The 26,833-nt window shown below is 43.9% G+C and overlaps 1 protein-coding gene across 4 annotated transcripts in view; it reads left to right on the top strand.

Moving 5' to 3' along the window:
* The first annotated feature begins 171 nt into the window (after positions 1 to 171).
* Positions 172 to 26,833, top strand: part of rnf111 (ring finger protein 111) — a 37,516-nt gene continuing 10,854 nt past the window's right edge. For 2 of the 4 annotated variants that reach the window (XM_075461105.1, XM_075461080.1), the window contains exons 1-6: positions 172 to 646; positions 3,896 to 4,855; positions 10,475 to 10,607; positions 18,330 to 18,484; positions 19,845 to 20,039; positions 20,207 to 20,571. In XM_075461105.1, coding sequence (XP_075317220.1) covers positions 3,979 to 4,855; positions 10,475 to 10,607; positions 18,330 to 18,484; positions 19,845 to 20,039; positions 20,207 to 20,571 — 1,725 coding nt within the window. In that variant the 5' untranslated portion in view covers positions 172 to 646; positions 3,896 to 3,978. Of the gene's footprint in view, positions 647 to 1,077; positions 1,490 to 3,895; positions 4,856 to 10,474; positions 10,608 to 18,329; positions 18,485 to 19,844; positions 20,040 to 20,206; positions 20,572 to 26,833 lie in introns of those variants that run through there. The other 2 variants (XM_075461090.1, XM_075461096.1) reach the window with 2 other exon arrangements.

The raw sequence follows: 26,833 nt of genomic DNA, 5'->3' as shown, positions 1-26,833 counted from the left end.
ACAAAATAATGTAAAGAGGCTGTGCCATCATAAACAAAGGGCGTTTTTATCCACAGAACTGCTTCAAAATGAGATTAAGTGAAGCTGTCGCAAAGTGTCGTAAAATAGATTATGGTTGATGGGGATCTGGCGCCCCCGTGCGGCGTTCAGAATAACGACGGTGTTGTAGCAGCAGCCAGCCACAGACGACCTGCTGGGTAAACAACAGTGGATGGCTCGGAAGGCAGGAATGGGAACTTCGTCGAGGGCAAATAGTGAGACATTTCTATCTTGTTAAATAGAAATATGGTAGAGAGATTATATCGCCTTTCAAATGTATATAGGATTCAATAGCGAGTTCAAATGGATGAGTATAATTGAGTGTTTGATAAGTGAAGTGGAGCTAGCCTTAGCTTAGCACGTCGCTGCCCAGGGCCCACTGCCTTCGATTTTGTCTCTCGGCTCAGCTCGGGACTGTGTTGTCAGTTTCACAATCCCAGCCACGACCTACCTCGGTTCGTGATTTCTGCGTAGGCCTGTCTAGTTGCAGTTAGGGTTAACATTTAGATGACTGTTCAACAACGTTTGCCACAGTTTTCCTCGGGATTTAACGTCTCACGGTACAAAAAGGACGGTGACACATATTGAAATAAGGACTTAGACCCAGGTACGTGTTCTTTGTTGTCTTCTATCGGGATAATTTGTCCGGCTTCATGGCAAGCTGTCTACTTTGATTTATCCTCTTAACGAAACAGTGTTCAAATATATTGTTAACAACGCATATTTATATTTGAACTATTTTCTATTCATCCGACTTTGGTCGGCCTGAGTCACTTCTGCAGCGTTTGTGGGACACAGACAGACAGACCGACCGACAGCAGCTGGGCTTATTGTGATTGTTAAGCGTTGTAGAAACTATGCTTAGCGTCAGTTTCAAACTCGATTCTGTCAACCCAATTTAATCTACGTAGCTGTATTTTAGCTTCCCTAATCAGACTGGCTGGTAGTCGTTTCACAGAGCACAGAGGAATCGGTAGAGCTCAGTCGTACATCTTGTTGCCATTTCTGCTACACCGTACACGTTTCCTCGTATCACCAATCTCGAGTTTTCAATTTGATTGAAGCAGCCCTGTCTCTGGCTTATAGGTATCTGATCGTCTTTATCAGAAATCTGCACTGATATTATTATTATTCCGCCTTGATGCTTTGGAATTTTTTTCCTTCGGGGCTGTCCTCTGAGGCCCCTGACTTCATGCATGTCATTGCGCAGCTTTCTCTGTGGCAACTGAAGGACTCTCACTTAACACAGAAGTGCATATAAAACACACACACAAGCCATGTTGGACCTGTTCGTTATAGGTTCACTTAATCTGCAGCTTTAATACATTCTTGATCAGATCACCTCCTTGCAACATGAACCCCAGCATCCCTCGTTCCTCAGATCTCACATCTTTATGTCAAGTGACAACAAGCACGCTGTTATGAAAGAGGCAAGCAGTGACATTGCCTGGTGAGTTATTTCCCCTCTGTTAGCAAATAGAAACGTACTACAAAATACATTAACATCATGCACAAATCTACATACTAATGCAGTCCAATACCCTGCAGCAAACGCGGTGAGGAGTATTGTTGTGTTACATTTTTATGGAAACCGTGCCAGAGATTTGGCGTAGTGGTTTTAAAGCTGGAGCCTCTGTTTTAAAGTACAAATGCACTTGCTTGTGACTCAGCTTTTGCAGTGAAATACGTGTTGTTTTATTTCTTAAATGCGAGAGCTGGATCCTCATCATGTTTGCCATGCAGGCATCGTCGATGTTAAGTTTGATGCAGATTGAGTTGCTGTTGGATATTAACGCACTCTCTACAGTTTAAAAACAGATTTCAGCAGAAAACTCACATTTCTCAACAGACAGTTAGGATGGGACGAGCAAAGCACGGGTTCACTTGTGTTTCCGGATGGAGACGCAGTTGGTGCTGGGACAATATGTCCTGAAATCAATTTCTGAAAAGGTTGCGGTGCGAGTTTTGTATTCAGACTATAGCCTATCAAGAAGTGTGGTCACTGTCGGTTATCTCAGTCCGAGCCATGCACATGCACTGCCATAGCGGCGAATTTGTGCCCTGCTGACAAGAATAAGTGTGTGTAAAGAAATCGAAATGTACAAGCTTATCTGTTAGAGGGCTTTGAATGCAATGTATGTGTGAAATCAATACATGTGCAACGTAATTCATATTCTACATATCACAGCGTGATGTGTTGCAAGATAGCAAAGGACTTTTTACGAGGCTGCAAACGCCCAAGACTTAGGAGTGAAATTTGCAAAAAGTGGCCATACATTGTTGCATTTGAGGAACTTATTTGCGTGCTAATGTGAAACGTGACTGAGGTGGTTTACTGAAGCTTCATCTGTGGGGCAGGAATGATAACGATAAAATTGTACCTTATGGTTCAATCTCTCAGAAGTAATGGGGATAATCTTCTTTTCTAATGTTGTGTATTTCCTCTGGCAAAAGCGCAATTTTTATTTGAACTTTATTCATTATGGTGAAGTGATATGTAGTTATTGGCGCGTGACTTTTGCACAATAAGTCAAAACAGTTTGTTCCTGGGCTGCAAACCAAACTTCTGAATTGTGGTATTTCAGCCCTCAGGCGTTTCAGACCAGTTTCAGGCCCAGGATTGGGCAGAAGAAAGGTTGGTGGGCTTCAAAATGGCTCATAGTTTTCACACACTTCTGTAGTGTCACTTTAATGCATTAGTAACGGGTACATAAAGCCAGATCTGTCACTTAAGCAGATGAAATAACTTGTCACAATTTCTTTCATTACAAAACACTGGAACTGCTTCCGAACACACAACGATGTCTTGTTGATCATAAGAATGATATTATTCAAGGGATCTGTGGGGTTTGAATGATTTATCTATCCATCTATATATCAAATCAGCTATATATATAACTCCAGGTCATCTGCAGTAATTGAATATATTAATTTAATCAGAAGGAATTCCCAATTGTACTGTCAACAGTTTGCTCTGAAACTTGTGTTTTTTTTCTTTGCCAGTTGGAAACACAAGTTCCCAGTATTGTCATCACTGCCAGTGTAAACACCACTGCTGGCTGGAAAAACACGTCGTCAGCCATGTGCTTTGTGAAAGTACACAGAGTTTTAGAGATAAATTTGTTAGCATGTCGACAAGCTAGCATAGATTCCAGAAATGATGGGATTTGTTGTTGTTCTGGGAGACCGGACTGAACTGCAAAACTCCTGCTGTGGCAGTGTTTTAGACTAGTTTTCTCTTAGGAGGTTCTTGTGAGTGAGTGCACCCAAATATAGCCCAAACTGTGCCGAAGCCATGACATAGATGGGAATTGCTTTTACGGCGGATGATCCCCTGGATATCCCCATTCCTTTGTTATCCCATTTTGATTTGAGCTGATTCATGCGTTGCCCGGAATAAACAATGAAGCAAACAAACCAGGACTGAGTCATCCATTACTTTTGATTCAGCCTGTGGGTATTTATTTTCTGTCTTTAATCAGCCACCTTGAGTCACTTTGTCTCAATTTGTACGAAGACACAGAATGACTGAGTGAATGAGCATGTTGCCCAATGTTGAACAGAGAAAGTATTGCTATGGATGTGTTGATATTATTAGTCCTGTGTCCTGTTGTTTGATCAGGGAAATGTTGATGTTGTGTAACTGTAACTTGGCCGATCGCAGATGTCTGAACGAGCATTCGGTGACCTGCTTCTTATTGGGACATCTCACAGTTTTCATCATCGCATTTCATGAATTGATAAAAGCAAAATATTTTTAGCTTATTGCATGTCAGAGTAGCCTCTTTCGTTCCTTTTTTTCCTCTTCTGAGAGGGTTTTGCATCGTTAACTCTTTATCTTTCTGCTCTTCTCTAGGTTTTGAGAGATGCAGTTGTCAGAAGCTTAGGAATTAATGTGAGCGCGCTTGGTGTTTGCCCTGTGAGGACTGACCTGCCACCATGAAGAGTGAGGTGTCCTCTGAGCCCACCAGCAGACAGGAACATCTGAAGGAGCCACTGGTGAACCAGGAGTCCATGGAGGGAGCCAAGAACTTCGCAAATAATGTGGAGGTTATTGGAAAGGCGGGCAGCGACTTTGAAACCCTGTGCGAATCCAGGCATCGGACCCTGAGGGACACGGGAACACACAGAGACTCAGAACGGAGCCTCCCCGGCCGCAGAAAAAGAAAAGGCCAACAGGCAGGGCCGTCTGACTGCTCGTTGAAGGAGGGCCACATCAGTGAGAGTTCACTGGCACCTCAGCGTCCAAGAGTAGAACTTTTACAGCATCCAAGTGAGGATGAACATAACCACGAGTCCTCTTTTAGTGACTGTGCCTCCTCCCCTTCATCTAGTCTGCGATTCGGGGACTCGGACACTCTCAGCTCAGATGACGAGGGGGAAGCTGAAGCAACAGGGGGCCAACACAAGGCTCCTGCCCTGACAACCGGCGGAGCCACTGGAGTTGGCCTCCACCCTAATTTGGGTCGAACTCGGGGGAATCGCTCTCATAAGTGGGTGCGAGCTGAGGCTGAGCCTGTGCTGCTGAAGCGGCCTTGTCTGAGCAACCGGCGGCCTCTGCATAGGAAACGCTTTGTGAAAACGGCTCCCGGAGGAGCTCAGCGGACTCCAAAGCAAAAGAAGCGAATACAACTACAGAGGGAGAAACGTGAGGTGATTGAACTGAGGAAATATGCTCTGCTCCATAGCACCAGTAGTTCCAGTGAAGAGCTCAGCAGTGACTCGTCATCGCCTTCTTCTACCGAAGCAGAGGATGAACTATATGTCGATGTCAGCAGCACCAGTAGCCAGCCCAACAGTGCTACTGTAGCCACAGGTAATTACAGAACTACATTCCGTTGCTCTGTGACAAATTTGTCCCTGTGTTGCATTTTATGTATCGTATATAATTGTATTGTTTTTCCACCAGAAGCGGCTGGTTGAAACTGGTGGAAATAATCTGATTAATAATTTTCTAATTGTCTCTAGTTGCATGTTTTAGTGCTACGAGGGCTATAGTGTTTTCAGTAATGCTCCACCTAACTACTGCTACCTTCAGAAGAACAAACCTTTAAGTGAGAGAATGAAGTATTGGCTTACGCTGTATCCTACAGACGGTGTTGGACCACAGTTTTGTGATAAGAATGACTTTCTGTGGTGATTAAGCAAGTTTATTAGTTTGGCTGGACACCGACATCAGCCCGCTCAGTGGGACTGAGAGTGAGCTGCCAGCTATTTTGCAGACAGGCAAATATGTATATCAATTTATATTGATATACATATTTTAAACGTTTTTTTTTTTTGTTTTTTTTCACAACTTGTTTTTGAGACTCCGTGTGAGGCGTAACGGTCAGCAAACGTGTTTCTGCAAAGGAAAACGTCTTGTAGCCCCAGCGCAGCGTCGTCAGTGCAACACTGGTATGTGCAGCCAGGTGTTGCTGTCTTATTTACGCCAAATTTGATCTGGAGCCGATAAATAACTGCCACTCCTGCAGAGTCAATTGATGCGGTACTGAATGCAGATTTAACACTTTCCCGCTGGACTCGCGTTTGTAAGGTTTTTTTTTTGGCTTTGCGTTGCAGACCAACGGGAAAGCTTGTCTAATGTAGCACTTGTCATCACTCGTATCGCCCACGGTACATTTAATAGCACCGACCAAACGATATCAATACTACAGAGTACTAGTTGATTTGAAAGTTTTGGTATTTGAGAAAACCTTCTGCACCTTAAAGGGCCGTGTATACTCTCGCAGCAGTGTGTCGCAGTGAGCTTGTTGCAGACATGACGCAGTTATTTTTGATTTATGCCCACTTTTGAAACGCGGTCTGCGCTATGTTAATCCCACGCCACAACGCAAGAGGGACAATCACGAACAAGCTAGGATTGTGGGTGTGGTGGGTGGCGTGTTTCTCTTCCGGTTACGGAGGTCATTCAACAACAATGGCGACTGGACGAATGCGCACTTTGATTGAGATGCAGCTGATCGATCTAGAAATAGAAGAAATATTGCTACTACTGGAGCTGGCAGAGGGAAAGAATCGTCACGGTTAGCACGGTTAGCGTCACCATTAGCCGGTTAGCAAACCGGAAATACGCATAGTGTAGAGCGGATGTAGATTCGACCAATCAGAGGCCTCCTTTCTCTCCTCCCTGCGGCAATATCTGCGGCACTGTCTGCGGTGAGTTACAATTTTGGGGAGGTGCACCAGAGTGTCTGCGTAAGGGGGGAGGGCATGTCTGCGTTAACTGCGACACACACGCAGACGACCTGGTTTCCGACCATAAACCGCCCTTTAGTCCAACAAAGCAGCATTCATTTATCTATGGCAGCATGCTACAATTATTTTTTTTTTATTTCACCGTTTCTCTTTGTTTTCCATCCGCTGCACACAGTCGGGCTCCTCTAACATTTCTTACTCTGAACTTTACACCGCAGCTATGTGCGACCATATAAACTCTACTATATATAACTCTTAGGTGTAACTGTAACTCAAAACAAGGCAATCTGTGGTGCATTTCAGGTACACCTTGTAAATTCCCGAAATCTTCTTCACTTTTTGCATGAAAGCCACTTCAAGTATACAAAGTACACAGAGTTAAACCTGGTTCTTTCACTCACACAGACATCACATGTCAAAGTGGGGTTGAAAATGATACGTTTAGACTCATTTTGTTCAACTGAAATGACATTTTTGTAACTAGAGAGAGAGACTGTAAAGTAGTAAAAACAAACCATATAAAGCTATGCATTTAGGATCATGTGTTTTTGTTTTCATGTTTATAGGGCAATCAAACCAAATTAATTGAAATTCTATTTGTCAATATCCTGCCAGATGAAAGATTTCCGCATTAAATTCAGGCCCTTTTAAAACCGTTATTAAGCAACAGGAGTTTCATAATCATCGTCGTCAATCTTGTATTTGAAAAAGGAAAAAAAGAAGAGGAGCACACAGTGGTTCCATCGCGGTAATGTAAGAAGTTGTAATGACTAAATCTCACAGACACGATCATCTCTAATGCTGCAGGAAAAAACACAATCCTGCATGGATTTACATATTTTAATGAAAGTACATTGATGCAATGCGGAATTAACACGTCGCGCTGAAAAGCAGAAAAAAAAATAGCTGGAGAATAGGTCAACATGTGTCATCCTGCTTGTATTCACAAAGAAAGGCTGTCATGGGATATTTTTGTCTTCTTAAGTGAACTCAATAGGCAACCACTGTTGTTTTCCAGATCACCTTACTGTGTAATCAGGCTTTGATTGGCTGTAAACTCCCTCACTTATCAGTATTTCTTCCCCAACAGCGGTCATGAGTGACTTAGCGGTACTGACATGGTGCAGGTGTGTTGGTCACTGACCGAGTAGCCAGGTGGTAACCACGATCCAGCTCTGTTTGCCATGACTGAAAATGGTCAATAAACAGCCTGACATCAAGTAGAAATAGGAATACAGAAGTGAAACTTAACCTAATGGATTCAGTGTAAAGGTGCCCAAAGTACTGAACTCATTGACGGTTTAACCTGAGGTTTTACGATCATTTTTAGCGTCTCGCCTCTAAACTGAAGACACGGTTCAGAGGAGTTGGCCCGCTCTACCGTTGAGAGGGACCGGCAGTGCCGCCATTCCCTCATGTGAAGTCAAAATGGGAATGCACTTTATCTGGGCCCAGCTTGGCACGGCGTTGCTAAAGTGGACAAACCTGAGCAAACTGAAAACCCAATTAATGTCTGCTCGCTGGAGCAAGATCAAGAGTCTTCGGGCTTTCTTTCTGTATGAGAGGATTTTATTCTAGTCCTTTGATGTGCACCGGTACTATGTATAGGCGGGACTTATTTAAAAGAAATGACTGCACACTTTAATGTGTGTAGCCTGTGACCTTCAAAAAAATGTGTTTACAGTTGCGGCGTAAATAAGAATATTAGGCATCACCAGTAAAGGAATAGCCGCTCCCCTCCTCTTTCAGGGCACCACACCTGGCACATGCCAGTGGAATGCGCTGCCCTCTGAACCTGGTGGAACAACAGGTTTAAATCCAAACCATAACTCTCTGCTCTCCTTCAAAGCAAAAATAAAAAAAAGTAATAATCATAATAATAATAAAAGGCCCCACCTTTACCTTGGCACACGGTTTCTCTTATGTACCCATTTAGCCTCAGTAATGTTTCTGCTGCCCAAAGGGAGCATGGAAAGTTATTTGTTGTGCCTCTTTGGTTGGAGGCAGGTGGGAGAAAACTCAGACACTGTTAAGCAGCAACCTCCTCATAGAAACAGTAGGTCTCGGAGGGAAAACTAGGCATTTGTTTACAGCAGGTGGAAAGCAAAGAAGCGAGTGATGAAACCTATCATCCAAACGTCCAGTGTGTGTGTGTGTGTGTGTGTGTGTGTGTGTGTGTGTGTGTGTGTGTGTGTGTGTGATGTAGTCAGGAAACAGTCAAGTTTAACATCTGATGTGAGGTTATTGGAAGATATCCAAATGTAAAAACAGTAACATAACAAAATTGTACAGTGTGACTTTATATAGAGATGCATTTGGTAACATTAGGACATGTTGGATTAATGCCATCAACAGCAGTGTATGATGGCAGACTTACTATGTAGTCATGTTAGGAATGATAGCACCAGGTCTTGTTTGCCCAACCTAACCAGGGGCACATATTGGTTACAGCTCTCCGCCAACTTGAAAGGTGGTGTTGTTTATGAAGTGCATGAAAAGCCAGACAGCAAGACTCGCAGAGGGTGCTAAGCAGCAGCTCTCAGGAGACGGTTGGGATAGAAGTCACAGAGGAGAGAAATATGGGCTTCATGAGCAACTCTCTTAGTGATGTGCACTGAAAGAGAAGCTTATAAAGCTCACATAAACCTTGTCAGAGAACAACATCGTAGAAGTACCAGTTACTGTCCTGTTTTTAGTTGTTTTATAAACTATTAAATTTTTTCTTATTTTTTAAACCCAATCTAAGGTGAAATTAAATGAGTGTTCATGGCCACTGTGCGTGGAAACCGTTTCCTCTGTGGTACCAGGTTGATATGATTAACAAAAGTATCTGAATGTCATCTCTCAGAATACGGGATGACGGTGATGTATAGACGGCTGCAACAAACAGCACGAGATTTACATGGAAAGCTCAATCACGCGGGAGAAGTTTGACTCATACGCCCAACGCATGAGTCAGCAACTCTCACTTTACTCTGAGAGATTGTGACAATAATTAGAAACATTCAACCTGAAGCACTGGGACCCACGGTAGAGTTGAAGCTACCATGCTTGTCCAGGGTTCCTACAAAGTATAGGAAGGAATGGAATTGGATTTATGGCACTTAAATCTGGATAAGTATGGGAAAAAGAAAAGTGAGCATGGAAAGGAATACCTGTGTTTCCAGGCTGTTGCCCTTTTTCTAAAATGCCATGCATCCATATTCTATACCCGCTTAACTCTTGATAAGTAACATACTTGTTAACAGTTAGATTTCAAGGGGAAAGCTAATTATTCACTTAATAAACATCTTAACTACCTGCATGAAATATGGTCCAGAAAATCTGATTAATTCTGGAAATGTGACTAAGAAATGGGTAAAGAAAATGAGTGAGAACAACAAGTGGGGTCAAAAGCTGTAGATTTATCCACAACGTCACCCGAACAGAACTTCAAATGAAGCTTTGTGTTCAGTAATAAAAAAAAACACAAACTGCTCTGGGAGCAGTTGCACGCCCCCCCCGTACTGCAGACACCATCTCCATTAGGAGAGCGGAGGAAAATTATGTGTTTTAGCAGTTTTTTGAGACTTTGGATTCATTGGGTATGACGTCGAAGGATTCGTTGCACATGTAGAGCCCCTAGAGGGGTCTCCATTTCATACATGTGGCCATATTCTGATTGAAATGTGAAACGATACCAAATCAGATAATCCTGATTTTATATTTTTTTATATGAAAAGAACCCCTAAAAAAAAAAAAAAGATGGTTTAAAATGAATTTGCATTGTGTTTGGGCTGTGAATGTGAGTGTGAAACATCAAATGTATTGCATACAAATCTGTTTTTCTGCTTCTTGCTTCCATTCTTTTGTGAACAGGCCTAGAGAGCTCCCATGGTATTGGGTCCAAGTTGAATTGCCGTGATATCTAGCCTATCAGGAACCGATCACGGGCCAGATTTGGGAAAGATGAAGAAAAAAAGCCAGTCTCAGTGCAAACAGCTCAGCAGTGATGGCCTATCTGCTGTGCCCAGTAATAACCTGAGCAAATTATACAGTATCCACAAGTTTTCTTTGTGTGTGCATCAAACACACTATAAACCTAAAATTGATGGGATTTCCGGTTGAATAAGTGTCAGAATCTTAATAACTTGTGGTTGAAATTTAAAGTGTATTTGCTTTTGTTTTATAATGATTGCGTTGTTTTTTTTGTTTTTTTTTGCACCTGCCCTGTACTAACTTCCACTGGTGTGCTCAGGTGCTCTGGATGAGGACGTGGTGGTGATCGAGGCGTCTCCAGCTCCAGCACCTGCTGTCCCCGCAAGCGAAGAGATCAACGTCACCTCCACAGACAGTGAAGTTGAGATTGTCACCGTCGGAGATGGGTTCAGGTTGGCATTTAAGTCTTTTTCACCGAGCAATATGGAAAGAAAGAAAAAAAGAAGCATCATACAGTTTTATTGCAATTGAATAGACTCTTATAAACATTTTAGTGTAAGGTGATCGATAAAGTAATCAAATCATTCAGATATTGATTCAGGTATTGTTCAGTGCAGCACAGCGGTGCCTTTAACCCTTTAGGCGCCAAGATTGTTTTTTGAAAATACTGGATTTTGACATTAATATTTCCAAAGCTGGTGGCTGAAAGGGGGTTAAAGATAGATGCCTACTGTACATTAGAAAAATGTTGCCCATGATCCATAGTTTATGTGGGGTATGAAATTATTGATCTAATTTGCATATTATGACGTCATCAGGTGGCAGCCATTTTGAATCTCATTATGTTCAGGAAATATTGGAATTGAGTGATTATGAACTTGTTTTTTTAAAACTTTTTTTTCTTTTTGTCTATTTATCATCATCTATAATGATCAGGGAACAGGAAAGCAACAATAAAACAGAATAATGTAGTAAAATATTACTATATCATCATTACCATATAGTAGGAAAACACATGCGAAAAGTTGCCTATATTTTTTCAGGAAATGGTGGATATTGACTTGATGTTTGAACTTATTTTCATTTTTCTGTCTTTTACCATAATTCATAAGGAGGAAACCAACAATAAAACAGGAGAAAGTGGTAAAATACTGTCATCATTAGGCTACCATAGAGTAGGAAAACACATGCAAGAAGTGGAAGACATTGAATTGATTTTTTTTTTTTTTTTAACCTGTTCAACCTTATTCATAATGATCAGGAATGAGGAATACAATAATAAAACAAGTGGTAAAATGTCAGGATCATTGCGCTGGCGGATAGGCGCGCCGCGGCACCGGGGGCTGGATCGAGAGAGCGCATGCTAAAGATACCAGACCCACTTCTCCCACCCCTGATTCCTCGACCAACACCTCTACGGACAATGCGACCGCGTTCCCCACTACCACCCACTCCATTGAGGTTGGATAACGGCAGCGAATGAGTTGGAGTGTGTGTGTGTGTGTGTGCTTGGAGAACAGCCTCGCTTCGCATGCCGGCACCATTGCCTTCGGAAGTTTCACCGTGGGAAGCATGAGCGCTCGTCCGATCCTCCTCCTCACGAGGTAAAAACTCTCCTTCGGAGTCGGAATCGGCAAATAGCATGCTCAATACTTCCGCACGGTTCAACTTCTTACAAGCCATGGTGTTAAAAACTCACTAATAGTTCGCTGACAATAAAAATTCGACTCGCACGTCTCTACAGAAAAGCTCTGAATAACTGCTTCCGTGTCTGAGCTAGCGCGGCTTTTTTGCACTGCCTTATAAAAACACTGTGAACTACAAAATGACTACAAAATGACGTGAGCTTGGTCTTGTTTGAAAGGGTAACATGTTTGCCAACTAGTGGTAGGAGGACTGAACACCTTAAAGCCCGTTTAGTTTATCTACAGACTGTTTTGTTTATGCTGACGTCATGTCGCAATTCTGCGACTTTGGCGGTTAGAGGGTTAATCACCAGTCTGCTCAATATCCTCCCAACTTGACTTCAATCAGCTTCATCTGATTACTCCGCCTTTCAGCTCAACATTACAGGAGTTTAGTGTTTTATTCCCTTTATCAGAATACGTGCAGCTTTCTTTGCGATGCTACATTACTGAAGTGTTTTTCATTTCACCGTGTTGGCCCATAACTATTGAAGCTTCTGTGCGTTGTCTGGCTCACCAGTTGGCCAAACGTTACTCATGTGTACTCGGAGGGTGTGCAGCTCTCTGATGCTTTCTTTATTTGGACAGATTTGCTTCCAACACCGTTTTCATCCTGTTTGAGGTTCTGCAGCTGCAGATGTGACTGCATTTGCTTTGCAGAAGTGCTAAAAATTGTAACCGCACAGATTATGCGATCTGTCCTTGGACAATTAACGGTTATTAGTAATTAGACTTATTGCAGAGAAATTACACTTTGACCAGATTTAAAATGGTTGATAAGCTAAAATAAAGATAAGAGCTTGTGATGCTGGACCATAACTAAGGTAAGCAGGAGCTAGTGCTTTGACGGAGGTAACGTTGAAAATAAGGGAAATTGAGGTTCAGTTGTTAACATTATATTAACAACATATTGTCATGATGACATTTCTGATGCTGCAAACTGCAATCTTCTCCAGCAATGCTCCACAAGCAATGGTAAAGGCTCAGGTTAAATTGTTCAGATGTAATGCAACGATAGCTCATAATGGCAGCTGGTTGCTGCTGATGACAGGAGGCTTTCGTCCAGGGACGTGTGTTTCAAGAGAAAAAACTATTCCAAATCACAGAGGAATTATTGGGCCATTTTTCAACGCCCCTACAACAGTTGGATGCTTGCCAACCAGTGGACCTTTGGTGTCGTGACATCCCTTAACTGGGCAAAGCACAACTTTTATCATCGTCAAATCCTTTTTTTTTTTTTTTTTCTGTAAAGCTTTAGGTCCAAATTAAATCCATCTAAGCTTTGGTCTCCAGATGGGCAGAAATAGTAGAACAGAAGATTAATGACGGAGTTGGTTTGCAGATCTATAATTCAACCTTCAACCAAATTAAAAAGTGTCAGACACATTATTGATTGTCACAACTGTCGAGAGCAATTTCTCTTGTGAACACTCAGGTCAGTGGGATCCCGAAGCTGGGCTGAGAAAAAGCCTTTTTCTCATTAACTTTTGTGTGACTGGTAACCTGGTGCTTTACCGTCCTTTTTTTTTTTTTTTTTTTTTTTTTGGCTGTGCAATTGTGTGCAAGTAGACGATGCCTTTGTTGAAGAACGAGGAAAACGACTAAAAGCTGGCTGGTCATTGCTTATGTTTAAAGAACAGTTGAAGGGGAGGGTGGAGCATAGTGCTACGATGGATTTGCTTGGCTCACGGATTCCAAAGCTTTGCTTCTATTTCCCACAGACACCAGCCGTAGTAGAGCTGCATGCCGGCTTGTTTATAGCCGTGAAACCACATCATTCGGAACAGAAGACCTGCTTCGTGCTCCTGCTATTTAATTGTTTCAAGAGACTTCGCACATACTGTTTGTCTAACTAATGGCCTGACTAAATGTTCTTTTTTTATCAATTACTACCATTTACCTTTTTACAATTGACCAAAGTAGCAGAGGCAAAAAAAAATGGATTAGAAAAAAAAACCCAAAAAACCCCAATAAAATAGGTCGAAAAATGTATTTTACTTTCAGAATCACTGAATCGTGGACATTTGTTCCTGAAAACATCTCGTCCGTGCGTCACTTTGTTCTTGATTGATGAGTGCATCATTCCACTACCATCTCTCCAACCTCCTTGGGTTCTAATTTTTATAAAGACTTTTCTTAAAACTAAAAGAAAAAAGCACTCCCATGTGTCGTACTTTTCGTGTACTTGTACACAAGGAAAATGATAACTGGTGACCGGAAAAAATAGACCCAAAGGTTCCCATTTTAGACTATTCCAAGAACTGCCGCGAGACTTTGTTAAAACTCAACAACCACTTCGGTTTTTGCACTTCCCAGTGTGACTGATATTGTGGTTTAATGTGATTAGTTCGGCCGCAGCTTTAAGGATATTTACCAAAAAAAAAAAAAGGCTGTGCAGACGATGAAGAGTGGAGGATTTGAGAGTGGACGAGAAAAGCTGCAAACTATTAACAGTGTGAGAACAATACGTTTACAGAGGATGTATCTGCATCATCCTCCTCTGCAGCCACCTCCGCTGAGAAATTTATTTCCCCATTCTTGTAATGTGACTTCCTGTCTCAATACTCTGCTAATTCCTCATGGAGGCAGTTCTGCTGCTCAGATCACAATCCTGCCTCTGTGTTAACCTCCATCTGTCTCGTCTTTAAAATAAAATAAAATAAAATTTTGTACCCCTCCCGTAACCACACATCTTCCTGTTCCACTTCATCAGTAAGATCTGAAAACGGCTCATGGAAAGTATTACTTCAAGCTTGGACACTCACGGTTTGTCTAATCAGGCTGTTTTCTTCACTTTCATAGATGTTGCTGGACTGGAGAATGTAGAGATGAGCAGAAGGGGGGAGGGTGGGGCTGCTGTGGAGCTGCTGTGGAGCAGGGGGGGGGCGGAGAATCAGAGGCCAACAGAATGAGCAATGAAATCTTTGTTCACTGTCAGTGGTCCAGTTTTCCAACGTGTGTTTATTTCAGTATTGGTGGGTACATACATCGAGCATTTACTATTATAAACGCCAATGCATTGCAGGGATTTTTACAATTTAGTACTGCAGTCGTGTTTTTTTGCTTCGGCTTCGGCTGTTTGGACAGGATTTTGACAGCTTCTTTTAACTGCCACCTCAAACAAAATTAGGCTAATTTAGGTTTAAACTCGCAGGAGTGCTGTGGGAACAAAAACCAAAGCCATTTTCAACAAAAGGAAGGCGAAGCATTTTACCCCAAGCCCGTGCCTCACACTCACTCATGCAATAGGACATCTGTGCTTTAGTGATGGCTGCGAGTTGCAGCTGGTTCACACTAGAGCACAGTGGGTCGTGTGCCCTGTTTCCGTAGATCAACTTTGTACGAGCACAATAGTCGGGTCGCAAAAACTGCTCGACTGCCGTTAGGATTTCACTGAGGACAGAACACGCACATTTTTTTTGTCGTTAGGATTTAGAAAGCATTAGAAATTCTAAATGATCAAGACAAGCCCAATACTTTTGTCCACGGAAAGCTTTATGCCTCAAATTGTTTACCACTCCTGACTCAGTGCTATCCCTGCCCTCTCCCCCTCTTTAACTCCCAAACTCCCAGCCTTAGCTGTCCCTAGCATCAGTCCCAGCAGTTTACTCCACATTACCGCAGGACTCAGCCCTTAGCTCTCCTCTCGTCCCGGGAGTATATGGCTCCCATCACTTTAGCTTGGCACAACCACAGCTTTGTTAGGCTGCCCATTCCCATAGTGATCATATTTACAATGTACTGTTTTCCTTCTTCGCTGCTGCCCCCCCGTCCTTAGGGGCTCACAGTGGTAAACAGATATTTACAAAATAATCCCAGGTCTGCTTAATTAGCAACTCATCCCTAGTGTCAAGTCATGCTCCTTGGGATCAAACCTGAGCAGAGGAGGCAGGCCAATTAGGACCCCCTCCTCCCCTTCCTCCCCTTCCTCCTCCGCCTCCCCCCTACTCTTTCTAAATGCCACCCTAGCTGCTGTGAGCTTTGCAGGGGTTGCAGGAGTGTGTTGGTGTTTATGTTTGCACTTTGGGCAAAAGTTTGCCTTTTTATATTTGTGAAATTGTAAAAGTTAATAAGCTTCCTCTTCATTCCACTTGCATTGTGCAGCATATCTCACAGGAAACTCAACTAAAAGCAGACTGTGTGAGCATATGGGAATCCCCCTTATCGCAAACAGCAGGGAGGAAGGCATTCCCTCCATTACCCAATCTGGGGAATGCACTGAAAGCTAACTCTTAATTGAGTGTTATGCATTATGAAGATGATTAACGCCGCACAACGTTTTAGACGCTAAATGTAAGGAAAGAAAATAAAGAAAAAACATTATTTGGCGTGATCACCCTCTCTTTACACTTCGGTCAGTAGAAACTCGCCAATGATTTTCATGGTGATCATTCCGAGTGTCTCTGGGAACTTGCCACAGCTCTTTTGTGGATTTAAACTGTATTAGTGTCCTTTGTTTTTTATGTAAACCCACACTGACTCAATGATGTTGCAGTCTGTGGAGGCCATGCCATGGACATAATAGTCCTTGAAAATTGATTGTCTTTTGGATTTTTTCATTAATTTTGCGAACAACTTTACTGATAAAACACTCTTTTTTTTAATTGTGTATTGCAGCGAATTATCCTGGCAGGCCACCGGTCTGCCGTAAGACTTTAACAAAGAAAAACATATTTACCGTTGATCCTAAAAGTCAACTTAGAGCATCCAAGTCATCTGACATGTCAGTTGGTAGAAAACCTGGTCAAACACAGGGAGAAGGAGGATTTCCCAAAATAATCATTTTGGTTAAATTGATAAATTCTCGTATTTTTTGCGTTCTAATCATTAAGAATCACTGAGCTAGATTGTAATCTCATTTGACACATCAAAGCGGTGGGTAACTAGGCTCTGCTTTTGGAGCTCAGATGTACACTCATTTTCCCAGCCCTGCTGTGTATTTTGTAAGAGCTCTCATTAAGCTACAGTGAAATCCCCAAGCTACAAAGCTCCATGGCATCCAGCTTTACGGCACTCCCGTACAGCCGCTTCTCTCTTGTCCCTTGTGCTTATTCCTCCTCCCCCCTGATCACCTGGCTATACGGCGCCGTAGGGGGAGATGTGGCTATTCCCTTGCTTTTCACTCCCGTCTCAGAGGCCAAGGAGCAGAGCGACAGGAGCCTTGGAGAGAGAAAATTAAAAGACAAGGAAAAGGGCCAGCAGCAGGGCAGGAGAGGGGCAGAGCATTTGAGGGATATGCAGGGAATGGAAAGGCACATGAAAATAGCTGAATATATATATATGAGATGGTTTTGATTAATGACTTCTTAATGGTATAATGAGCTTTCTCACAGACGAAGGCTGGTGACACATTTGTTTTAATGATAGCTGAAAAGGGGCATTAATGTGACAAATGTGATGATCTTATTTGAATCTCTATGATATATGCAAGGCGTTTTTAAATTGTTGAAGCATGTTTGCCTATGTAATACTATGTAAAATGCTCTTTCTGTCAGCTTGTGTTTGTCTACAAGTGGTCTCAAGTGCTCTACCACACACTTAAAGTCAGACTCTGCTAAAAAGATTTTAAATTTGTAAATATTTCCACCATGTGGAAAACATAAGCCAGTCACTGAATCAGCCATCAGTGCTGTGGTTGAGAATGTCTGCTTTGGATTTGCAGAGCAGGACATACAAGAAAGGTGAGGTCAGACGTGCAAAGCAAAGTATCGGAGGAGTCACTCCTGACGACTTGCTGAGTAAAGCGCTCTGCGTGTGCTGCAAGGAACCAATCGAATGAAAATGAAAAGAGTCGGGATGGAAGTTCGGACAGGTTGCGTAAAGAGCTAGTAAATGCAGGCTCGAGTGAGGGAGCTGCTGCGGCTCAGCTATCTGGAAGCCGGCCGGCTGGCGAGCTGTGCGTTTCTAATACCGATGAAAGTGATAGAAAGTGAATACATTATCATTCTGATACTTCCACTCGCATGCGACCCTGAATAATTTAGCTTCCGCTGCTTGAGAATCACTCTCTGGTTCAAATATTTACTGCTGAAGTACCAGAATATTACAAGTGCTAAGCAGAGCACAACATATAAACAGAGCTGAAGTTATCTGAGAAGACATCCTCATCTGCTGGCAGGTGGAGATATAGACAGTGCCAGATTAGCACAACCATAGATCTCCATCCATTGAGTGAGGAGAAAGGCATAGTCATACTGCAATTCGTTTTAAAGCCAATACATTATTTTTATTTTTATATTTTTATGGCAAAAACGCTGATAAATGCTGGAGTGCGTCTTAATATAGAAACTCACTTTGTAGTAACAACAGATGCTTTTGTCAGAACTGTTCACCAGTGTATTTTTGTCCATGCAGCTGCGCAGTCATTGAACTTGGAGTGTCGGGCTCTGCTAAAGCAAATATATATCGTAGAGATGTGCGAATATTCCTGGTGGTCCTACGCTAAAGTTTTGCCTAACACGTGTTACTTTGTGTCTGTGTTTTCTACAGGTCGCGCTCAGTGGGGGGTCTCAGCAGGATTTGGGCCAGTAGTTGCTCCCAAAATCGTCTCCAGGAGCCACGTGGACGTCACAGACTCTCCACAGTCATCCAACCACTGCGGCAGAATGCTGGGGAGGTGGTGGACCTCACTGTTGATGAGGATGGTAAATATGAATCAAGAACCAAAAAAAAAAAAACTCCAACCCAATGCGTGCGAAGTCATGTGGGATAACTACGCACAGTCTTAACTTAGGCCCCAGTTATCTGACTCATCTCAGCTGCATGAATAATTAGCTCTTTAAGCAAACTACCGAACATCTATAAAAGTCATGGTAAGTAGGATTTTGCCTGTGTTGTAGCAATTTTGAGCAACGTATTCTGAAGAAAAAGTAGTTTAAAAAAAAGAAAAGAAAAGTACCAATTCTGGCAGATGCCGAAGTGTGAAAAAGCAAAGCTGTCAAGTTTACAGATTCTCAGACATTTCAGAACAATCGGCCTTTGGCGGCATAACTTCCAAAAGTAAAACATGCGAAGTAGCACATGTGGCTTTGATTTGCTCACTTCTCACCATGGATTTGATTGTCAAGATGTTACAGAGCTTCAAGTTAAGCCACACGCTAATGTGAGAGCATTTGTTTTTCGATTTAGACATGAGACCTTTATGTAAAAGAAGGATGAAATAAATGTGCTAATGCAAGCTATTATCAAAAAACAAACATCTTTACAGGTGAAATATCAATGGTTTCTGTCTATGCCTGATTAGGAAACAGTTAGCTGCCCAGTTGTAAAAGAATAGTTTAATTGTTGTACATAAACCCACATTCACCACAACCGGTACCATACTTTTTTTTTCTTTTTACGTCTATTTACATTATACAAGTTATTCATATTATGCAAAAGTGGAATGCTTTCTAACCACTTTGTCTCGAGTCCGAGCTCACGCTCATAATGTAGAACCAAGTGGTGGATCGCCAAGTATTTGCATGTCTTAGGAGAAAGAGGGAAAATTGATTTGTGAATATGAAAAGCAGATGGAGCACATGCACTGCTGTCAATAAGGTTTACTTCTAAACTACCAAGCCTCTGCAGAAAATCGCACACATGCAACCGTCCAAGCTAAGATTATTCTTTTGCAGACGGTGTCGAGTTGTGCTTTTTTAAGCAGGCAGCATGAGCTGAGACTGTGCTTGTGGGTAACACCTAGTTTTAGGGAGCAGAGCCAGTGCATTTTGGTACTTTTTCTACTAAAATCACAAGGGTTTAAGTATACATATTTTAGATAGAAGGAATGGTTAAAATAGAAATGGATGTAAAGCCACACTCCAAACACAGACCCCTCTACCGAATATGAGCATTTTCTGTTTCCATCAGAAACTCGAGCAGAATGAAAGCAAACTATTATTTTTATCCTCCTTGCTTTTTAAAGTATGCACTGAATTGATACCTGTCGCTTCAGTTTGAAGCATAATTGTCTGTTATGCACCTTTTTAAAATGTCGCTTCATTGTTTTTTTTTTCTCCCCAGATCTCTCAGTTGTGCCAACGACCTCTGGCAGCATTCACCCTCACACAGTCAGGTCGTCATCTTCATCATCCTCCCATCATGCCTCTACCTCAGAGCTCAATGATGCCCCAGGCCCTTCCACAAGCTGCTCAGGTTCAATACCTGAAAGTATGCACACACAGAGGCCAAATGGCTCTGCTCGCACAGCCACCGAGGGTGAGATGTTAGCACTGAAACCGGCTACTGTAGACTTTTATTTCAACTAATCCTAGGCGGCAGCTTGAGTCTGACATTCTGCCTTGTGTGCCCTTTCAAATGCTAACCTGCCACTTTGTCGTGCTTTTTTTTCCTTCCTACAAAATCGTATGTCTCACGCTCACCAGATGACGGCAGAGCAGGTTTGTCAGGTGCAGGAGCGGGAGAAAACGTAGGACCAGCCATGCCCAGACTCCCTTCCTGCTGTCAGCAGCACTCCCCGTGCGGAGTCCCCTCCCCTGGTCACCTGTCCCTGAGCCACTCCCATTCAAGTTGTTTGCAGGTGTCGTCCTCTCAGCAGACCAGCGGCTCTCAGCACAGCCACAGCACCACTCACCACTTTCTCCACCATGTCCATCACCCTGCGCCGCAGCCTCCGGGCACTGTACCCTTTCAAGAGCCGAGCTGCCCTGTGGAGCGCCCCACCGCGCTGCCTGCCCCCGGCAGCAGCACCAACAGTGGTAGCAGCAATGCAGCCCACTACCATGACCAGGTATGGCTGCGCTTTATGTTGTCCGTACCCGCAATCTGACGTTTTGCTGTCGTTATTAATTTGAAACCATGAAATGAAAGATTCTGATTTGAAAACACATTGAAATAGAAAATGGGCCTCATGCAAGAACATTTTCGTATTTTTATTCTAAATTTCTCTCACTTTTTTCGTACGAAGGTCTCGTACGAACACGCCACGTCAGATTCAAGCGCTCTTAACTTCGGAAAAAGTGCGTAAACGACCTGCGTAAATGATGAATCCCACCCGTGCGTATTTAAGGTGCACGTGCACGAGGACAGTAGATTTGCATACTCCACGCCCAAAATTATACCATATAAGGAGCTGTGCTTCCTCTCTGCTGTGCCAGGAAGTGTTGAGTCATGAAAAAGGCATCAAGGCGCAAAAAGAACAACTTTACAGGCTCTGAGATTGAAGTTCTGCTTTCAGAGATCCAAAAAGGAAAATCTGTCATTTTTAGCAGTGTCAGCAGTGGAATTACGGGACCTGCTAAAGCCAAGAAATGGGAAGCAATTAGGAGTGGTGTTAATTGTCACCTGTGGTTCGTAATGTCACCGAAATTAAAAAAAAAAAAGAGAAATGGTTTAATATGAAAATAGCTTTAAAAAAAACGTCTCGCCATTGGCAGGCACTCGATGACTGCAACTAAAGCCGCGCAATCAGTTGTTGCCTCATCATGATGGCACTTTGATGGGGTGGTCCATGAGGGGGGTCTTCTGGCACCACACCTTCTGGTCTGCCTGGGCTGGTTCGGGTAGTAGGAGACCCTCGTTCATGGCAATATTGTGCAAATGTGGCATGCCTTCTCTGGGCTATAGAGCAATTTGCCCCCCGCTGTATGGAGACACACCCACCTGGCCTTCAGCTCAGTGCGCTCCACACCAGCACGGGTGCTTTGATGCGTATATGTGTCTCGTGCTCCAATTATGATTGGCAGTCCAGCCACGGCATGAAAGTCCCTCTTAATTTGTACTTGTTGCACAGTGGCGGATGGGAATCTGATGTACCACGGGTGATAAACTGATGAGAGTTTTGATGACCAAGGGGAGCGCACGACTCACAGAGGACCGGGACACCCCCGATCTGTCTCCAATCTCGCTCTGAAAGGTTCCAGTGGTCAAAAATCCAAGGGTGGTGAGGACCTGGACGAGTGGTGGAATTGGGTTTGATCGACGTGTTTCTCTGGAGTTGTGGCTCTAGCAAGCTGCATATATGCAGCAGCACAGTCCATTCGCGATGTCAGCCATTTTTCTGTCTTCGCAAGGATATCTAAACAGTCTGAGCCTGACACGCTAAGGCAGGGGTGTCAAACTGGTCCATGAAAGGGCCGTGTGGCTGCAGGTTTTTGTTCCAACCCTGCGACAGCACAGCTAACTAACTTGTTTCATTCAGTCAACTGAACTGTCTGCACTGAAGGTCTTAAGGCCGGCGCACACCTTTACGATGTAATCGTTGCATCGTTTATCGGGTGATCGGCATAACAATTCGGACCGTATTTGACACGCTCGCACGTCCACCGCACACACTTGCGAACCTACGAGTTTTTTGACCGAATGTTATCACATGACCGAAATAGGAAGCCACAAATCACGTGACTTTCAAACTGGAGGCAGCCATGTTTGTGTCGTAGTCGGCCAACGTGACTAAGTGCGCTATTCCCATTGGCTGTTTAAATAATTGAGAAAAGAATAATGTCAGCATAATTATGGGGTATTATTATGTCCCCAGTGTGTGTGTCTGTACACAAATTGACAGATAGCAAACAAGATCCAAGAGAACTGAGGCTGGAGTAAAGTTGAATGGCCTTTACTGTTGTCTTCATTCTCATGAACAATATTTTATCTTGTAAAACTGAAATGATACAAAGATAATTACCAATTACTGGATTGTTACTAAAATAACAATATATTCACAGAAGATGACAATACAATATGTTAATAACTATTAATTTAGCAGTAGCAGAATTTACATATAAATAAACCAAACATTTATGTAACAATACACTCCAGGAATCTGTGTAACAACAAGATTAACTGAGAATGTAAACGCAACTCACAAGCGATAATTTTCCAAGGCACAAAAGTAGGAGGAAAGGAGACGATAGCTTCAAGCATGCCGCATGGCATGTAGACACTAAGCTCTTCCTGATCAGACTCTGCACAGTGTCATGTGACTAAATCTACCTTTTCCAAGTAAATAAAAAAAGTAATGAACTACTCTTAAACGCCAGTAGGGGGAGAAAAGGCAACACAAATACAGGCAAAGTTCACATAGAACATGACACTCCCCGTCTGGTATTATTCAAATACCACTATCTGAATAACCCGAGCATGTGTTAACAGAGAAACTAAATTCACTCTGTGTCTTCCGCACTCTTGAGAAGAATCGTCTCAGAGATGGGTCTCAAGAAAGTCTTAGCTGACCCAGATCTCGTGACCTTGAGTTCAATCTTCCTGACCTTTCTATCTTGGCCAGGGAAAGTTTTCGTGACCAGAGCCATCGGCCACTCGTTCCTCTTCGCCTCGCTATCCTTAAGAAGAACCAAGTCACCTATCTTCAGATTAGGACGCACGTCCTGCCACTTACTACGACTTTGAAGTGTTGGTAAGTATTCGCGTCTCCATCTGTTCCAAAAGGTATTGGCTAGATGTTGGACCTGTCTCCACTGCTGGCGGTGGAGATCTTTGCTGTCAAAGGTTCCCGGAGGAGGAGGGTAAGTAGACACCTTCTGTGTCAGGAGTGAAGCAGGGGTCAAAAGAAAAGGTGAGTCTGGGTCTGAAGAGATAGGCACAAGCGGCCTGGCATTAATGATCGCCGTGACCTCTGCCATAAAGGTTGACAACAACTCATGAGTAAGGCGTGAAGGGCTGGTTTGCATGAGCATGGAGTTCAATATCTGTCTGGAGATGCCAATCATTCGCTCCCAAACTCCCCCCATGTGGGAAGAATGGGGAGGATTGAAAACCCAAGTGCAACTTTCTTCACTCAAATACCTTCTAACATTGGGTTCATCGGGATCCGTGAGGAGTACATGCAATTCCTTGCAGGCGCCTGTAAAGTTGGTTCCGCAATCGGAACGGATTTGCTTAGCGGGTCCCCGCAGAGCAAAGAAGCGACGTAAGGCGTTAATGAAACTTGAGGTGTCCATTGCCTCGACCAACTCTATGTGCACGGCACGTGTGCTCATGCACGTGAAAAGTACGGCCCACCTTTTGCTGTTAGCTTGACCTCCTCGGGTGCGTCTTGTTGTAATAGTCCAAGGGCCGAACACGTCGAGACCCACATAGGTGAAGGGTGGCTCTGTACTCAGGCGATCGGGGGCAGATCTGCCATCTTCTGCTCAGCAGCTCTCCCTCGAAGCTTGTTACATGTGACGCATTTGTGAAGGATACCGTTGATGCATTTCTTGGCCCCAACAATCTAGAACCCTGCTGAGCGGACAGATCCTTCAGTAAAAACACGACCTTGGTGTTTGACCTTTTCGTGATAATGCCTCACGAGCAGCGTTGCGATATGGCTGCGGCCTGGGATGACAAGAGGCAGTTTTTCTCTTGCGTCGAGTGCCGACTGGTTGAGCCTACCTCCTATTCTTAGAAGTCCATCTTCGTCCACATAGATATTCAGCTTTCCTAGAGGGCTATCTTTTGAGATGTTCTTCCCGGCAGCTAGACAAGAGAACTCTTTGCTGTAGGTCTCTCTTTGCACAGACTTGATGATGAGAGTTCCTGCTTTGAGCAGCTCTTCTGCTGTATGAGGCCCTTTGCATAGATGCCAGCCATTACAGTCTTTGTGTTTGACCATAGCGGAGCTCCCGTGAGACTGAGTGACGTGTGTCAGGAATGCTATGGCTCTCACCAAAGACTTCCAGGATGAGAATCGCTCAAAACGATGAGACCCCAGGTTGGCTGGAGGAACAGAGAGCATGGTAGCATGAGAACGCACCTCGGTGTCGAGATCTGGAGCGACAAGGTCATATGACTCCTCTTCTGAAGTGGACGCTCCTTCAGGCAGGGACAGGAAAGGAGGCCCAGTGATCCAAGTCGTGTTAGCAAGCTCAACTGCGGATACAGATCGAGTGGCGTGATCTGCTGGATTCTGAGTGGTACGGACATAGTGCCACTGCTCTGGTTTGGTGGACTTTCTGATCCGCTGTACTCTGTTGGAAACATACATATAAAAACGTCTGGTTTGGTTATATATGTATCCTAAGACAACCTTGCTGTCTGTGTAGAACTGCAATGAATCTACACTGATGTCTAACTCACTCTCCACTAACTCCGCCATCTCTACCGCTAATACAGCTGCACCCAGCTCCAGCCTCGGGACAGTGTGGGCAGCTGCGGGAGCTAGTTTCGCTTTTCCTAGGACAAAACCTATATGACACTTTCCATCTCTGTCGACGACCTTCAGGTAAGCTACAGCAGCGATGGCCTTCACCGAGGCGTCAGAGAAGATGTGCAGTTCCTTTCTGCGGGCTGTGGTAAGGGTAGTAGGAGTGTAAGCTCTCGGGATCCTGAAGTCACTCAGACTTTGTAAGGAGTTTTTCCACACTCTCCATTCAGCTTCCTTTTCATCTGGAAGTGGACTGTCCCAGTCAAGGATCTCACCGCTGGTAAGTTCACGCAGAATGAACTTCCCCTGAATGGCGACTGGTGCAACGAGTCCGAGGGGCTCGAAAAGACTGTTCACAGTGGCTAGAACACCTCTACGAGTGAAGGGTTTCTCTGTAGCAGCCACTCTGAAAGTAAAGAGGTCATGTTTCAGATCCCAGCTAAGCCCTAAGCTACGTTGGATGTGATCTGAGTTGTCATCAAAATCCAGATTCTGAAGACCCTTTGCATGGTCCTCTGGAAGGAAGGCTTCCAAGACTTCAGAGGCGTTTGATGCTATCTTATGGAGCCGCAAGTTCGAGACAGCAAGCAACTCTTGTGTTCTTTTGAGCAGGTCGATGGCCTCAGCCGCTGATGAGAGGGACTTGAGGCCGTCATCGACATAGAAGTGTCGCTCTACAAAGTGTTTGGCATCCGTGCCGTATTCGCTTGCTCCATGTAATGCCGCACGACGAAGACCGTAGATGGCTACCACCGGTGATGGGCTATTGCCGAATACGTGGACTTTCATCCTGTACTCGACAATCTCATTGCTGGGTTTGTTGTCCTTGAACCATAGGAACCGGAGAAAATCTCGATGGTCTTCTCTGACTATGAAGCTATGAAACATCTGTTGGATGTCCGCTATCACAGCCACAGGCTCTCTTCGGAAACGCAGCAAGACGCCAAGTAAGCTATTGTTCAAATCCGGGCCAGTAAGTAGCACGTCATTCAATGAAACACCACGATACTGGGCACTGGAGTCAAAAACAACTCTGATTTGAGTTGGCTTACGAGGGTGGTATACACCAAAGATGGGAAGATACCATCGCTCTTCTCCCTCTGACAGTGGAGGAGCTAACTCTGCCTGGTCGTGATCAAAGATATTTTGCATAAAGTTCAGAAAGTGAGTTTTCATTTCAGGCTTTCTTTCCAGCGTGCGTCGAAGAGAAGTAAGGCGACTGAGAGCCTGCTCTCGGTTGTTTGGGAGCTGTTGCCGAGGGGATCGGAATGGAAGAGTTGCCACCAAGCTATTGGTGTTGTCCATGAACATCTCTTTATCCATAAGCTCCAGGAAAAGCTTGTCTTCGATGGAGAGACCCACCTTATCATCATCCTTGGTTCTTTCAAAGATTGAGCTGCCGAGGCTACAGTCATCAAAGACTGTGGTGCTGAACTTTTCTTTCACTTTCAGGTGCTTAGGGCATGGAGAAAGGAGGGACGGACGCCCGTTTTCAAGCACGTTGGTCCGAAAGGAAGTGACAGCCTGGGGCTTGTGGGCCGAGCCCAAGCAGACATTGCCAACGACAACCCAGCCAAGGTCTAGTCTCTGAGCGTAGGGGGCGTTGGGAGGATCGTTATGATGCTCTCTGACCTTATGAACCTGGAGGATGTCGCGTCCTAGGAGAAGTAATATCTGAGCCTCTGGATCTAGATGTGGGATCTTATAAGCTATGGACTTCAGGTGAGCATGGTGCTGTGCAGCTGCAGGAGTCGGGATCTCCGACCGATCGTCTGGCATGTGATTACACTCGATGAGTGTGGGAAGCATCACCCTTGTCGTTTCATCCAATGACTCCACCACAAACCCTGTAGCTCTTCTCCCAGATGTCTCAGTAGTACCTGCACACGTACGTAGTGTATATGGCGACTCT

This window comes from Odontesthes bonariensis, chromosome 1 (genome assembly GCF_027942865.1).
Source record: "Odontesthes bonariensis isolate fOdoBon6 chromosome 1, fOdoBon6.hap1, whole genome shotgun sequence".
Lineage (NCBI taxonomy): Eukaryota > Metazoa > Chordata > Actinopteri > Atheriniformes > Atherinopsidae > Odontesthes > Odontesthes bonariensis.
Note: the sequence above shows the minus strand (reverse complement) of the source record. Positions and strands in the feature narration are given on the sequence as shown.